Source organism: Prunus persica, chromosome G1 (genome assembly GCF_000346465.2).
Source record: "Prunus persica cultivar Lovell chromosome G1, Prunus_persica_NCBIv2, whole genome shotgun sequence".
In the NCBI taxonomy this organism is placed as follows: domain Eukaryota; kingdom Viridiplantae; phylum Streptophyta; class Magnoliopsida; order Rosales; family Rosaceae; genus Prunus; species Prunus persica.
Genome location: NC_034009.1, coordinates 4,019,318 through 4,036,466, shown reverse-complemented (window position 1 = coordinate 4,036,466; position 17,149 = coordinate 4,019,318). Strand labels below are relative to the sequence as shown.

Here is a 17,149-nt window from a genome sequence, read left to right as displayed (position 1 = left end):
CCATCCTCTCAAGTCAGCTGAAATCATGGTCATCACCTTTTTGGTGAGAAACCCAAAGCACGAGCAACCCCATTCTCATCATCCAAAATCTCAACCCTTAATGCTTTCCTTCTGCCCTTTTTCTCACCATGCGAGGCCCTAAACATCACACAAGAATTTCTACAGATCACCATCCTAAGATTCAAGCATCAGAATTAACTTTCTCTATTTCAAGAAACCCATTCAAGCTGGTGAAAGAAATTCCATAACTGCCGGAAGATATAGTCTAGCTACGATTCCAAGCTTTTCCATTTCCAACTCTCTCTCTCTCTCTCTCTCTCTCTCTCTCTCTCTCTCTCGCTAAACTTATGGGCTCTTAGCTCCCACACCACAAGTCTCTTATGCCAAGCCAAATTGTATCTTGATTCACCAACGCAAGCTTTCATGCCAAGTCTATACAATATCAATGAACTATTTCCAACTCTTTTTAGAGCCGTCGGAAGCCCATCCAAACAAGCAGCAACTGTTGGAATACATGTTCCACTATGTTTCAAGCAAAGCCCTTTTAGCACTTGCTCAACTCTATCGTCGAGCAATGTCCTTACAGCAGTTGCTATATCCTTCTCATCAAAACTTGCAATTTTGCTATTGAAGAAGACCACTAAAGCTTCAACTCTTTAGGGGTGCTTTGGGGCCCTGATGTTGCAAACTCAGACATGGATGAAAGAGAGCTTAGTCTACAAGCCCATTGCAACTCTCAACAAAAAGACCCTTACAATAATTTTTTAATGTTTTGTTTATGTTTTTTTCAAAGTAATTTTTTGCATACATGACATATGATTGAGTATAATAATGGGTTCAACTTGTACCTCATCAGCATTTTTAACAAATTTTTTGATTGACTTGACGGCGAGGGGTAAAGTGAGATGTAAAATATCAGGTAAAGTGGGTCACTTCAACTTTTAAAAAAGTAAAGTGAAATTTGACCACAGTTTCGGGGCACTACAGTAAATAAGCCTTTATACTATTGCTTGTAATTTAAAAAAATACAGTAAGCTAAAGAATAATATTGATCACTACCATTTGTTTACTTATATGCTTTAATTTAAAACCTTCGTTTTAACAATTTTATCCTCTACTATTTAAACTATTTTCTTTTTGTAATTAAATATTTTACCAAATTTGCATTCTCTTTTTTTTTTGGTAATTAAATATATTTTTTATTATTTATAAATATTAAAATACATATTTATGTTTTTATGAGAAATAATTTTTAATTAGTTATTATTATTTTATGTAAGGGTGGGCACGGTTCGGTTTGGACTGATTTTTATCTCAAATTAGAACCGATCTGGTACTATTCATCCAATTTGGTTCGGTTTGATTTTAATTAAAAAATTCAAAAATTGTCCGGTTCGATTTGAACTGGTTCTAGTTCTGGTTCGATTTTGAACCAGATTATAAAAATTATTTTTAATATAATTCTCAACTGAAATATTATTTTTTTACTTGAAAATTAACAAATTATTCAATTTCATGTAAAAAAAAAAATTAAAGTTAGAAAAGAGATATATTTTGAAATTGAACTTGGATAAATATTATTTTTTTTAGTGAAATTAAAAATATAGCATTAAATATAAATATATATTTAAATTATATATTTTTTTAATTTGACCGGTTTAGTTCGGCCCTGTTCGGTTTTTGAAGACATGGAACCGGTCCAAACCGGTCCGGTTCGGTTTTTGACCGGTTGTTGATTTTTTGGTCAACTCAATTTTTTTTCAGTTTAATTTAATAGAATTCGGCTTGAATTTTCGATTCGTCGGTTTGAATGCCTACCCCTAATTTTATGAATAGAGCTCAAGAAAGGGCAAAAAAAGGCACCGGACGGAGGAAAAATTGGTTAAGAGTTGTCAATGGTCAAGGATTGTATTTTCTCCCAGTTGTCAACTTGTCAATGGTTAAGGATTGTAGTATTTTGTTAAACGTAGGACTCCTCCTCCCAAAATTTTTTTGGAGAAAAAGGAAACCGAAAAAAAAACAAATTGTTTCTATTCTTACACTATTATTTGTCATTATTTTGCCAAGAAATAGAGCGTTCTAGTTTTTTTATTTTTCATTTAAAGTCTACTTTATTTTATTGGTTTTTAGAAAGCTTCTAAATTCTACTCAGCCAACAAAAACAAAACAAAAACAAAACAACCAAAAAATCCAAAAAAAAAAAGGAAAAAAAGAAAAAGAAAAAACCGGGGGGTCCTATGCGCAGGGATGATTATTAATTAAGGAAGTTTTTTTTGGTCTTATAACACTGCTTTCACTTTGGTCCGTCATACCACCTTGCCTGTAGTTGCAGAGGACTGTTCCCGCAGAGAAACGAAGCAGAAGCAGCAACAACCCACCACCACCACCAGGTGCCTTTTCCTTTCGTGTCTCTGATCAATACCCACAACTTATTTCAATAAGAAAATCTTAGATCTTGGAATTTTTTTGTGATATGTTGGAAGAATGCTGTTAAATTCGATGATCAGGAGAGTGCTGTAGGATATATGTATATGTTTTAATATTTTTATATCGAAGTACATTAATTGTGATTAGCCTTTGAGTTGAATTGAGGTTATGTGTGAGAGAGGAGGTGATTGATCTATGCATGATGCGAACATTTCAATCTGTTGATTTGGTATTTGAATTATGAGTTTCTGAATTTTGGGTATCTTTGTTTTTGTTTTGTGGTTGTAGATTTGGATTGTGGGTTGTTGATTTGATAAATTGAAGATTTTTTGTGAAGAAAAAAGGGGATCTTGGTCTTTGATTTCTGTGATCGATGGCAGCTTTTGTGCCTCCCCCAGGGGCACCCAGGCCCAATAACAGTAACACCCCACCACCCCCTAATTACAACCCTAACAATGCTCAGAGAAACCCTGATTCATTAGCAGATGATATGCAGAATTTGAATCTTAATAGGCAGCCTAACATGCCTAATTCTGCCCCTAGACCATCCCCTTTTGGCCAAGCACCACCTTTCCATTCATCAGCCCCTCCTGCTGGGGCTCCTGGCGCTCCGCCCCCGTTTTCTCGGCCTGGCCCTCCCCCGGCTGCACTTGCACGACCTGCAGCACCTCGATCAGGACCCCCACAACCAGTATTACCCCCTGCCACCGCCCCAGCAAGACCCACTGGGCCACCTGTTGGCCAGCCTTCATCATTTGTGTCTAGACCGCCTCCTGGGTCTTTGCCCCCGGTGGGTGGGTTAGCTCCTGCTTCTGGGCCACCTCCTAGTCCTTTCCAGACATCAGGTTTACTGAGTAGTCCAGTTTCAACACCGCTACCAGCATCAGGTCCTCGCTCAGGGCCTGGGTCTTTGCCGTTGGGTCAGAGCATGCCCCCTTCGAGTGGACCAGGTAGAATGATGAGTAATGGGCCACCAATGTTTGCTTCCGGGGCTATGCCAGGTGGGCCCCGTTTTCCTCCTCCTGGAAATGCATCTCAACCACCCGTTGGACATCCACCAGCAATGGCAACAACAGCAGGTCCCCCTCGAACTCCAACCATGCACTCTATGCTGGGTGGCCCAGCAGTTAGTGCTCCTCAAGGTCCTACTGTTCAGCAGGCGCCACCATTTTCAGCAGCATCTCAAGCCATGCGTCCACCTCCAGGTTCTCCCTATGGCTCACAGCCATGGTCGATGCAACAAGGGCAGGTGAGTGACATGTATTGTTTTTGAATTATTATGGAGATATCACATTTCATAGTTAAGTTAATTGATAAAATCCAAATGAATGGCCATATAATTCTAAGGTATATTTCATATAAAAAAAGTGGTATGTATACTGGCAATTATTTATTTATTATTTGATATAGTGATCTTGGCTTATTCTATGCAAGATCAACTTACTCCAAGATAACTTAACTGAAACTAGATAGATCAATTTACTCCATAAGATTAGTTCAAGGGACCCACTAAGATGACACATGATTTAAATTATCTCTTAGTAGTAGACCCAAAGAAAAAGAAGTGAGCTTAGTGGCTGATGAGTGTGAGTTTAGTAGCACACACCAGTGTGCACCATTGTGGAGGCTCATGTCTCTTTTCAAGTGAAGAAAATTCTGACCACTGGTGCTTTTGAGTTTTATTCACTATAATACAAAAGTATCATCACAATCTGTCTAAACTGATACATGTAGCATCATTATTAGTTATTTCCTATAATTCTTTATCTAAAACATTATGATTTCACATGTTCAAGCATAATCTTGCTACTTATAAACTTGAACACAATGGCTTTCTTCTCTTGTTCTTTTCTTATTCATTTTGAACACTATTTTCAATTTCTTTCTTTCCACCAATGCTTTTTCAAAGTGGAATACAATAGTTGTTCTGATAGGGGGAAACAAGAACGAATACATGGATTCATTTCTTCTTACTTTGATTTGGTTCCTCAAATATACTGAATTGCATTAGGTGGCTCCACCTTCACAATTTCCTGGTTCTGCTCAACCACCTAGAATGTTTGGAATGCCACCCCCGCCACTACCAAATCAGTCCATGACTACCATCTCACCTGCTGTTGGTCAAACTGGAGCACCTTTGGCTGGATCATCAAAAATCGATCCCAATCAAATTCCTCGGCCTGTACCAAGTTCGTCGGTGCTCATTCATGAAACTCGTCAGAGCAATCAGGCAAATCCACCTCCGGTATTTATTCATCCATAAAAACTTAAAGAAAAAAAAAATATTTGATTTCAATATTTGATTTAGCTGTATTTCCTGATACTTTATGACTTCTCTACTCTCTCCCTTTTCAAATTATGTATTTTTACTTCAATTGTCATTGCACAAATTCCTGCTACAAATTAAATTTAAGACAGGTGAAAGACTGGATATTGTCTATTATTTATTTCCTTCTGATTGTTTTTATTACTTTGAAGCCTGCTACAAGTGATTATATTGTTAGAGACAATGGGAATTGCAGTCCTCGTTACATGAGGTGCACCATCAATCAGGTTGGGGTCAAACTTTCATGGGTTGGCTGTCTGTTATATACTTAAAACACTTTTGGATCTCAATTTCAATGCAGCAATTTCTTTTTCTTTTTTTTTGAAATAAAAATGTAATGTTATTATGTTTTGTCAATTTACCAGATACCATGCACTGCTGATCTTTTGACAACATCAGGGATGCCGTTATCTTTGTTGGTTGAGCCTTTTGCCCTTCCTCATCCATCTGAGGAACCAATCCAAGTACTTCATCATTTCTTTTTTCCTCCATATACAACATTACTTATCATTGTAGATAACTGGTTAAAAAAGTAAACTTTAGTCGTTTCTTCTAACAGCAAGATCATTTGTTGATCAACATGTGATTCATGAGTTCATTTTATTATAAAAAAAGGAGACTTTATTAGAACACAGTTAATAAGGTACAATATCATTGTCCAGAATTAGACAAGTAGTCCACCAACAAGACAAAAAGAAAAAGAAATGCTGTAGATATTGAGGACCCACAAAGAAACCCAAAATCGCACTCTTTCTGACAAAAAATTTGCCTCCTCTCCAGCTTTCTTTTGTAAATTCTAGCAATCCTTTCTATCAAGACACCTTTAAAAAGCTAATACAAAACACTTCCACTCTGCTTTTGCCTTATTTCCGCCACTAAAGGCATGATATCTGTCCATAAATAATGGTACACAAGAAACCGAAATCGCCAAATTTTAATCAATTAAACAACCAAAAGTTACATCGAGCCAAAATTTTAGTACTGAACCTTTTTGTTATAGGTTGTGGATTTTGGTGAAAGTGGTCCTGTTCGATGTTCTCGTTGCAAAGGCTACATAAATCCTTTCATGAAGTTCATTGACCAAGGCAGGCGATTCATCTGTAACTTGTGTGGTGAGGGAGATTTCTGTCTGTATTATGTTTATGTAATAGTTTCAGTTTATGTAGCAGGATAAATATGGTGGTCTTGAAACTTCATCAAAGAAGTGTTTATGTTCTTTACTTGTTTTTTATTTTCGTTTTTGGCTTTGTTTTTCTTGTTTGTTTGTAGGTTTTCACTGTTTATTTGGCTTGGAAAAGTTTTTGAACTTTTATCTGTAACATGAACATGGTTAAAAAACGTTTCAGTTTTTCAAACAATCATTTTAAATGTTCAAAAGAAGGCCGTTTGCCAAAAGTCATACCTTCTTGAGAGTATGTAATTTATCATTCCTGTTTTAGCTCTTGGAATCTTGAAGGTCTCTTCTTTGGACTGTGGATTAAGGTGTACTCTGCACTATGTATATTTATGCAAAAGTGGTGATCCTACAATGTATGCCATTCTTCTGCAGGATTTACTGATGACACTCCCCGTGACTACCACTGCAATCTGGGTCCAGATGGTAGGCGCAGAGATGCTGATGATAGGCCTGAACTATGTAGAGGAACAGTTGAATTTGTTGCTTCAAAAGAATACATGGTTAGTTTATCTGCAATTATAACTGCAGTCAGATTACCATGTTTTGTTATCCAGTATATTTTTTCCTTTTTTTTCCTTTTGAGACAAATGAATGCAAATTATCCTTGGCATGTTGGTAACCTGCCAATAATGGTTACCTACATTTGCAGTGCATCTGACAGACTCTTATGTAAGCCTTCTATTACCTTTGTTAAGTCCAAAAAAGCCTTGCTTCCACCTCTCCTCTCTCTCTCTCTCTCTCTCCCCCTTTGGGTCTAAGAACTCTGGAGATTCTTGCAGGCCCAGATTGAGTGTCCTATCAAATCGTTGTGACATGGAGTAATTTCATGCCCAAATACTGTATTCCATTTTTATTTTGCATGCCTAACTTATCAAGGGAACAGAGGGAATGAATGTAAATCTTTTGAAGATGGAGCAACCATTGCAACACTTTATTTTCATTTCTTTTTTATAGAGTTTTGCATAACATAAGTGTTCTCTATTGACTCGTATCGACTAATTTGAATTGGCCTTTTGAGCCCCAAGTAGAAGGGCTGTTCCCATTGTCTGTTTTTTTCAAAGACTACTGAACAACTGAACTGCTTTTGCGTAATTCACTAGACTTATAATTCTTTTATCTGTTTCTCTTGATCATCTCATTTATGATTCGGCTTTGATAATTCAGGTGCGTGATCCTATGCCAGCTGTGTACTTCTTCCTTGTCGATGTATCCATGAATGCCATACAAACTGGTGCAACTGCTGCAGCTTGCAGTGCAATCAATCAAGTTATTGCTGATCTACCTGTGAGTTTCTTAAACAGCTTGTGATTGTGCTGTCAATTAGCTAGAGTCATTTGCTTATGTACTGAATTGCATACACATTTTCTTTCTTTATATTGTATTCCTTATGACTGAGGCCGTTGGTAACCATTATATGTCTCTGACTATGTATGTGTGTCTTTGTGTGTGTGTGTGTGTGTGCGCGCATGTATCTATGTATCTTTTTATGTATGCATATTTGCTTAGTTCATTTTTCCAAAACTGTAGTCATTAGTGATACATTTAAATGAAACAGCATTTGTCTCAAGTGTTGAATTATTTATTATTGCAGGAAGGTCCTCGGACAATGGTGGGAATTGCGACTTTTGACTCTACAGTCCATTTTTATAATTTGAAACGCGCGCTGCAGCAGGTCAATAGAAATTTTCCTTCCTATTATTGTCTTAAAGTCTATTCTATTTGGTTTATAGGTTTGGTTATATAAAGAGTAGCTTTTGATGGATTTGGCTTGTACTTTTGGTGAACAATTATTTTGAAAAGGTTTAACACTGATAGTGAGGTCCAACATATTTGCAGCCTTTGATGCTTATTGTTGCTGATGTACAAGATGTTTACACTCCTTTGGAGACTGATGTGGTTGTTCAACTTTCCGAGGTCAGCAGCTGTTATTTTTTCTCTTTTGTGAAATGTACTGAGTAGTTATTCAATGTTAATGCATTAAAATTTTCCAACAATCATCCATAAGTCAGTTTGTCATCCAATTTATTGAATTTCTATATGCCTCTTATTAAATTTAGATTTTTGTATTATGGATTCTTAGTGCCGTCAACATTTGGAGCAATTGTTGGACAGTATTCCGAACATGTTTCAAAACAGTAAAATTGCCGAATCGGCCTTTGGTGCAGCAATCAAGGTATGTTGTAGTGTGACACTGTTGTATGTCCTGAACTTTTTATGTTGCTTGTGGTATGCTATTTCATTTGCAAATGCAGAACATTAAAATTGCAAATGGCTTCGAGTATATGTGATATGCATAATATGCTTGATGCTAGGAAGCTTAGTACCAACTACTATTAGTTGGTTGCGCATGCCCTTTTTTTTTCATCTAGTTCCTCTTCGGCCCTTTTGTCCATAATAGAGCATTATCAGAAGGGAAAACATTTTATGATTTTGGAATTTCATTTTAGTTGAATAACTTGAGGCAAAGAATGTACACGTAACAATTAAAATGATGAGCGGAAAAATCCATATAATTAATCATTCTTTGTTGTGTTTAGTCTAAGAAAATATTCGGAACAATTTTATGAAAGGTATAGGTGCTTCCATAAACCAGAAAGCTGACTGTATCACTGTTTTGTTCTTGCCAAAATACTGATCAACTTTCTTATATATCCTCCAATCAGCTTGGGTCTGGAGAGATTTATGGAATGGAGCTGTTGTGATATGTGGTATAGTCTGACTGGTTGGGCCTTCAACTGGACTTACTTCCAGTCTGAACCTTCTTAGTTTATTTCAGTCACAAGGCAGGTTGTATCGTTTGACTAGTGGTCATACCACCACCTGTGGCCCGGACCCATTATTTGAGCTGTTAAACCAGCCATTGGTATTAAATGATAAATCTCATTTGGGGTGGTCATTGAACACTAGACCTAATGATTGCAAGGCATTAAACAGCCATGCTGCATAGTGCATGTATCTTGCTTTTTCTATTCTAGCTACACCTTTATGAATAAAATGCATCAAACCTAAACATTTATGCTCTTCTGACATAGTTTTATAGTATCCTTAATAGTTTTAATAATTTATAACAGAATTGTATTATATTTTAGATAGGCAAATTTCTCAGCAACTTATGAAATTATCCCTAGAAGTATGTATATATGAATATTAAAATAAATAAATCATCAAAGCAGCTAACACTTTGACTGCTGTTGGTTAACCAGTCCAGCCATTGAGCCCTATCCTTGGTATTTTTCTAGCCTTTCTCGACATTTGTTTGACAACCAAAATGCATTTGGAGTGCTTTTATTATGAGGATTTCACTAATAAACCCATTTTAGTATGACATAATATACAAAAGCCCTTATAGAGCCTATTTGGAGTGAAAAACCCAAAATTAGCCACTTGTTATTTTCTAATTGGTTCTTATAAAATTTTAACACACTAAGAACCAATTAGAAAATGACTAGTGGCTAGTTTTGGGTTTTTCTCTCCAAATAGGCTCTATATGAGTTTTTGTATGGTATATCTTGCTAAAATGGGATTTTGAATAAATATCTCTTTTATTATGAGGAGCACCGTGTCTAATCTCACTGAGAACAATTAATTGACATAGTTCTCTGCTCTTTTGTTGCTGTTAGAGCATCTCCACCCATAAGGGCTAGGGCAAGGGCAAGGGCAAGTAAGGGCTGCCACTATTCATGTGAATAGTGGCAGCCTTGCCTTTTTTGGTTCCACCCCAAAAGGCTAGGGCAAGGGCAAGAAAAAAAAAAAGAATATGCAACAAAATATAAATTTGTTATGTATTTATAGGGAAAGTGAATAAAATTGTTATGTATTTATAGGAAAAACATCCATAATTTTTTGGTATTTTTTTAAAAAAAATTTTGATTTTTTTTCCATTTTTTTCAATTTTTTTGACTCGCTGACGTCAGCGTGACATCACCACTGACATCAGCGCCCTAGGGCTGAAGCCCAGGCAAAATCTGCCCTTGGGCTTGCCCGGGCTGCAGGTGCTGCGCTGGAGATCCAAAACTGAGGGAATGGGCCTCTTGCCCTGGCTAAAGTCCCTGCGGTGGACATGCTCTTATGGGCTTTGTGGCCTAGCTACGGGAATAATTAATACTCTATGATTTGCATTTTTTTTTTCTAGGATAGATTGTTTCATATGTGTAAATTCATAGCTTATATTCAATTTTTATTTTGTTTTCTTCCTTGCGCAGGCTGCTTTCTTGGCAATAAAGAGTACTGGAGGGAAACTTTTGGTGTTTCAGTCAGGCAAGCTCGTACCCATGTTTCTTTATAAACAAGTTTATATATGATTTTATTCCAAGAATGAACAACTACATGTTCGGGGTTGCAGTTGCTTTCTTGTTTGGATACAAAACAAATGGCTCTGATCTGTTAAGGATCTCAAGAGATGGTGGAATGTTGCATAAACATTACTAGTCATAAGAATTGTTGGAAAATGCATATTTGTTGCATGAAGTTTCAGTCACTAAAATTACCTTTTTCTTATTCCTTAAAGATGAACAAGCTATCTTATTCGGGAAAAAAACCAACCTAGAACATTTATGTCAAAGTTTTCCATGGTCCCAGTTATCAAAGAAGTTCTTTTCTTCAGTTGTAATTTATGAATTCTCACCATGTCTCTGTTATCGTGTCTAAATGATCCAATATTCATGCTATCAGTTGAATTAAAGCCAAATGATTTAGTGATGTTGCCTCTTATATCTATTTGTCAATGATGTGTTTTATAGACCAATTTTTGTAACATCTAGTTGAAGATCTGTATGCGTATCCATTTTCACATTTAGCATATTCTTTTTCTTTCACAGGATACCTGGTTTCTTGTCATGTATACTAATGATTTATGGTGTCTGCAGTGTTGCCATCAACTGGAATTGGGGCCCTTTCTGCTAGAGAAGCTGAAGGAAGAGCTAATATATCTTCAGCTGAGAAGGTATGAATACCTTTTATGTGTTTTCATCCTCCGTCTTTGTGTTTTAGAGTATATCACATGGTATGGTTTCTCCTTTATTCCAGTTACTATTAAGAAACCAGCGCATTGCATCCTTATTTGAGACTCCAAAATGGAATTATAAAAAAACTTATGGTTATGAAATCCCCAATTGCCATATGACCTGATGATCGATCTTCTACCTCTTTTTGGGAGTACCCCATAGCCCAATGACCCATCTTGTATGAAAGACCATGTTTGTGTTTTCTTTTATGCCTGAATTACTTCCATAGGGAAATCTGAAAAGCTACTTTATGGTTGTAGGACAGCCCATTCAAAGAGAAGAAAACAATGACAAGATTAAAGGATACCAAAAAATGAAAGGCCTTTTGCATGTGACAAAAAATAGACAAAAAATAGAATGGTCTTTTGCTCTTTTTGTTTAATTTCGGACAAAGAAAACCAAAATTCTTGCTCCATTACTCATTTGGAAAATAAATGTTACAAAAACTTAATTAATAATTATGTATCTCAAAAGGGGACAAATTATAAATAATAAAAAAAAAAATCTTATTTTGTAATTTATGTTGACATATCAAATTAGGAAGCCCTCGTGTGTAACTTTTGCCTTTGGCCTCACTTTTCTTTGTACCATGCTGCAGCCTATCCTGCTTTGTAATTACATATATCCAGTTAAGAATTACATACATTTTAAAAGATTTCTCCAATTTCTGAACCCCTCGAGAGGATTTGGCGAATAAGTTGGCCACGTAGATGGGGTTGGACTGATTTTTGCAAAAGAAATTTACATGTCAGGTCTTTGTTGATTTGAATATGCGAAGTGGTGATAATTATCATCAGATCAATTTTACTTTCTGTTGAGCTGTCTGTTCAAATGAATTATCTTGTAATTTTGTTTTCTTTATTTAATTATATTTCAGGAGGCCCATAAATTACTCCAGCCAGCAGACAAAACTTTAAAAACTATGGCAATTGAGTTTGCTGAATATCAGGTGAATGTTTGACTAATTTCTTTTCACTTGATAATCAGTCAATATATTGATATGAGTTATTTGCTGACTGAGACTTTTATTGGTAATTTAGAAAATTGTTGTGCGTAATTTGTTTGGAATTTTTTTTTTTTTTTTTTCATGAATTGCTCCAGGTTTGTGTCGACTTATTTATCACTACCCAGTCATACATAGACATCGCTTCTATTGCTGTCATCCCAAGAACAACTGGAGGGCAGGTACTACTGAATTTTCTTTTATCATTACCATACATCTAACATCACAATTTCTACCTGTTCTGATCTTGTTAAGGGTTGTCTTATAATTTTTCTAGTTTCTTCATATTTTTGTTTTTCTTGAACTACGCATCCACCTCTGGCATAAATCTGTAAAATCAGATTTGAGAAGCATTTGAGAATTGTAACTAAAGATCATTTACACATAGGGAAGTCTAACTGCATGCATTTCCTTCTTTTCCTTTGACCTTTTACTTTTGAGGATTTAACTTCAATGCTTTGTTTTCCTCATCTTCCAGGTTTATTATTATTACCCCTTCTCAGCTGTATCTGATCCTGCAAAGCTCTACAATGATCTTAGATGGAATGTCACAAGGCCCCAAGGTTTTGAGGCAGTGATGCGTGTAAGATGCAGCCAGGTAATTTTATTGAACAACCTCTTTCTCCAGTATTATATTATGATTGCCTGTGTTCTTACAAATCGATTATTCTAGTAGGCTAATTTTGTTTTCATCATTTGTAGGGCATTCAAGTTCAAGAGTACCATGGAAGCTTTTGTAAACGTATTCCTACGGATGTTGACCTGCCTGGGGTTCGTACATATTCTACAAAATCCCTGATTGCAAACACATTATGTCTCTCACTTATCATTTATCTTCCATGGAAGTAGAATGCCCCTCAACCCCTGATTATGTTGACTATTGCTCATTTATTTAATTATTGTTTTCTGGTTTTCATTCTCTTTTGCCTCTCTCTCTCCCCCCCCTTATCCTTACCAATCCTTTCTATTGTGCAGATTGACTGTGACAAAACTATTATGGTGACCTTAAAACACGATGATAAGTTACAGGATGGCTCAGAATGTGCTTTTCAGGTAAATTCCAATTTTTCTGCTCTCTGCGGCTCTGCCTAAGGCTTCCAATGCAGTAATATAATATAATACTTTTTGACCTTTTACTTGTATCTGTTATCATACCACTGAGTTGACATCACCTACCACTGCAGCTGTATGTCTATTTCATTGTTTAATCATATTTGTGTATCTCAATGTCCAGTGTGCCCTTTTATACACGACTGTGTATGGCCAACGGAGAATTCGAGTTACAACGCTGTCTCTGCCATGCACAAGTATGCTAAGTAATCTGTTTCGTGCTGCCGACTTGGACACTCAATTTGCATGTTTCATGAAGCAAGGTATATGATTGTATGCGGTTATTCTTGTTATGATCCTTTCATAATTTATACCTATTGTTTTCCTCAGTTAAACCCAGAGCTTAAATTTGTGAATTTATATATGAAAATCAATATCTTTAACATTTGTCTTTCATCGTTCCCATCTGACTGATTTGAATGCGCATGTAAAATTATATTTCTCTATGTTCCTTTCAATTGCTTGCTACATCCTGCCAATATATTATTTTTACGGTTGCAGTTTGTTGTGACATTCCTCTAATTTCATTTGGAAGATTTCTGACAATACGTCCTTTTTGTGTCTTGTGTACAGCGGCAAATGAAATTCCTTTAAGTGCCCTCTTGCGTGTACGGGAACAAGTGACAAATCTGTGCATCAGTAGTCTGCTTTCATATCGTAAATTCTGTGCTACTGTATCATCTTCTGGACAGCTTATTCTTCCAGAGGCACTGAAGCTCCTGCCACTATACACCCTCGGTATATTCTTTTTTGCATATATACTTATACCAACTTATATGAATGTAAGAACAAGTGAGTTCCAGCTTCTTCCTCCTTTTTCACCAAATGTACCAGTTGGATCTTTTTCTTTGAACCAAATCACAAGTGCTTGTTTTTCCATGAGCTATGATCCAATCAGACCCCAAAAAATGTCCCTTAGGAGTAATACTGGACTTCCGAATCATTTTATCTGGCTGGAACACAGCAAGGGACTGCTTATCACACTGAAAGCGTTTCTGTTCTGGTTGATAAAATGTTTTTAAAGAAAAGCATACCTCTCAATTGCACAAACATATTTCGCAGAATTATCAATCAGCTTCTTAGAGAAAGTTTGTACAATATATTGATGATTGTCATGCTCATGTTCCTTTGTCAGCATTAATCAAAAGTACGGGGCTACGAACTGAAGGAAAAATAGATGAACGGTCCTTCTGGATCAACCATGTTTCTTCCCTTTCTGTTCCTTTGGCAGTGCCACTGGTTTACCCCAGAATGGTGGCTATTCATGACCTTGATTCGAAAAAGGTGTGTCATTTAACTTCTTGTATGATGCTTTAAAATATGAATTTTACATCACTGGTAGCTTCCCGTTAATTTACAGGAGGGTGACGAATCTCCTATTCCTCCGGTGATTCCGCTTTCTAGCGAACACGTGAGTGATGAAGGAATTTATCTTCTTGAGAATGGTGAGGACTGTTTTATATATATTGGGAACTTGGTGGATTCCAACTTTTTGCAACAACTTTTTGGCGTCACCTCTGCTGATGAACTTCCTACTCAGGTAACCTTATGATTTATCTTTTTGATTACTTATATTCTGCTTGACATAATTGTAAATTACAATCCTAGCCTCATGCCTCAGGTGTTGAGTTTGAACTTGATTCCCTGGGATGAGGGAGCCTGGGTGCTTATTTCGTTATTCTTTATTCTTGATTATACGTTATGATTGTTTAGATTTTGATAAATGAGGATTTTGTAATCTGTGTGTGTCAGTTGTATTTATTCTATTTTCTGTGTAAATTATCATTGTTTAACTTGTAAGTTCTTTCGCCCAGTATGTGCTGCAGCAGTATGATAATCCATTATCGAAGAAGCTGAATGAAGTGGTAAATGAAATACGGCGCCAGAGATGTTCCTACCTTCGGTATGATTGATACTGTTTCCGTTAGTGATTTCTTATCCACAAGGAAGAAAAGAATTACAGCATTTGAATTCAGTTTTTGATATTTTCATGTAAAGTAATGATTTGTAATTTGTCGTGTTTTTCTGCAGCTTAAAATTGTGTAAGAAAGGAGATCCATCAGGTGAGTGCGTTAGAACCACCATATATAAAGCAAACTGAATGAGACAACTACTATCCCCACAGCTTGTCTGTTGCGAAGTAGATAATTTTTATACTACACATATATAAGTAACTAGTTAACTATAGTAATAGCATCCTGTCAACCTTTGGAAGATAAGTTGTGGATGACTAAGACGAAACTTGTCTTTGAAAAAGAATCCGACAGAATATCTGATATTCGGGCTGAGATACTATTACTTAAGTGAACTATTTAACATAGTTAACATTATTATTCAGTTGAAGGCATTAAGATAAAGAAATCTTATTAAATGGTTTGATGAAGTATTGTATTCTCTTTCCCTGTAGGAACGTTATTTTTCTCTTATATGGTCGAAGACCAGAGCCCCAATGGCCCCTCCTATGTTGAGTTTCTCGTACATGTCCACCGGCAAATACAGATAAAAATGGCGTCATGACTGCTTATGGCTCGTCAGTTTGAATTACAAGTTTTGAGCAACTTCTTGCTAGAGTACACATGGATTCAAAGGATAGAAGAAAAATTAGGTGCTTGCTAGCTATACACATGCACTCTGGGATCATCCCACCGGTTATATTTATGCGAAGAGTAAGCAGAGCTGAGTTTTGGTATGATAGAGGTTTGTTAAATTGCCGTTGATATTCTTGGTAGACAATACTGCTAATAAATACAAAGCTTATTATTGTATTTAAGTTGCCCCAACCCAGTTCTTTTCTCCTCTCTGATATTTTGCTTTTCATTTTATTGATGTACTATGAGAACCAGACATGGGAAAAAGATTGTAAGAATTGTTGGCTCTTCTGATAATCCTTGTAAGTTATGGTGGGAGAAAGAGAAATGTATAAACAGGTTGGTTCTACAAATGTTTGAGCTTCTTCTTCTGTTTTCGTTTTGTTTTTTGGGGTCGGATTCTGCTGTGTGATTGGGCTGGGAGCTTTGAGCAATACCAAATTCTACGTAACTTTTAGATTCAATATTAGCTTTTTAGTTTAGATTTTTATTACATGATTTTCCACTTAGGCAATGACAATTTCTCCAGCAAAGATCTCCTACCCACCATCATCGGTGACATTTTCGGTCCGACTCCAGAGACTGGCTTTCCTCTACAAAAAAGACTTGACTAAGTGACATTAGCAGGATGAAACTCCCCACCTCAAAAATAACATACACAACCACTTTCCCAGTGGTACTTTGAATGATATTTATACCTGAATACCATTTAGTTTTTAATTTTTCGTAACGTTCATTCTAACTTTAATTTGCGTGTGGTCTTCAACTCTACATAAATAGACCAATTTCACGTCATCAAGTTTAGAGACTTGAGCTCTCGTATTAACACCTTCCAACTTTAATTATCAAGCCCCTTTTAGCATAAATCAAATGCATCCTAAAAGAATCAACCCTATCTCCAAGCTTAATTAGCTTAATTAGAGTTTAGTTCTCAAATTCTTTCAAAAAAAAAAAAAATTCAATATTTTTAATCTCGTTTGTGACAGTTGATTACTTCAACTTTAGGATGTGGAATTGTTCTACAAGTTTGGATTTTTGGGTTCAAAAGTTGAGAAAACTTAAAATCTAATTGAGAAAGATATACCAATTCACCAATAAAAGAAAAAGAAAAATTACACTTCTAGTCAATAGACTTGGGCATCCAAACAATAATCATATATAAAACATTTAGATAAGAGTTCGACAGTATAGGGGGTAATTTCGTCTAAAACCCCTGAGCGTACAAACTTGTTTGAAATTCTCTCTATTTCATATTAGAACTTGAAATTGGCCATTTGAATTTAGGGTTCTTTAAAAATTAGGATTAGTGGTTGAATTTTGAGCCATAATATGAAATGGGGAGTGTTTTAGATGAGCTTTTAAACTCAAGGGTTTTGCATTGACAAAATTGCCTCTTACATCGTAAAAAAAATTGACAAAAATACTACAATTACAGGATTTTGAGTCTCAAAAATAGTTGAAGTGTAAAACAAAGTACCAAAAGTGACTTTTAGCCCTAAATCATCTTTTTTTTTT

The 17,149-nt window shown here is 36.0% G+C and overlaps 1 protein-coding gene across 1 annotated transcript; it reads left to right on the top strand.

Annotated features, from left to right (window-relative positions):
- Positions 1,968-16,011, top strand: LOC18793899 (protein transport protein Sec24-like At4g32640). Its single transcript, XM_007227300.2, has 25 exons — positions 1,968-2,390; positions 2,716-3,676; positions 4,439-4,672; positions 4,906-4,980; positions 5,119-5,217; positions 5,754-5,865; positions 6,303-6,430; positions 7,095-7,214; positions 7,522-7,602; positions 7,767-7,844; positions 8,011-8,103; positions 10,133-10,187; positions 10,796-10,872; positions 11,811-11,882; positions 12,035-12,118; positions 12,415-12,534; positions 12,639-12,707; positions 12,912-12,989; positions 13,171-13,309; positions 13,620-13,784; positions 14,182-14,330; positions 14,407-14,586; positions 14,861-14,949; positions 15,078-15,109; positions 15,454-16,011. The coding sequence occupies exons 2-25, from the start codon at positions 2,801-2,803 to the stop codon at positions 15,561-15,563; spliced, it is 3,315 nt and encodes a 1,104-aa protein (XP_007227362.1). The 5' UTR covers positions 1,968-2,390; positions 2,716-2,800; the 3' UTR covers positions 15,564-16,011.

Excerpts from the sequence above, each read along its gene's own strand:
- LOC18793899 (XM_007227300.2), top strand. The coding sequence starts at position 2,801 with ATGGCAGCTTTTGTGCCTCCCCCAGGGGCACCCAGGCCCAATAACAGT. Across the intron at positions 3,677-4,438 it reads GGTCGATGCAACAAGGGCAG|GTGGCTCCACCTTCACAATT; the intron begins GTGAGTGACATG and ends GAATTGCATTAG. Across the intron at positions 14,587-14,860 it reads CTGATGAACTTCCTACTCAG|TATGTGCTGCAGCAGTATGA; the intron begins GTAACCTTATGA and ends TCTTTCGCCCAG.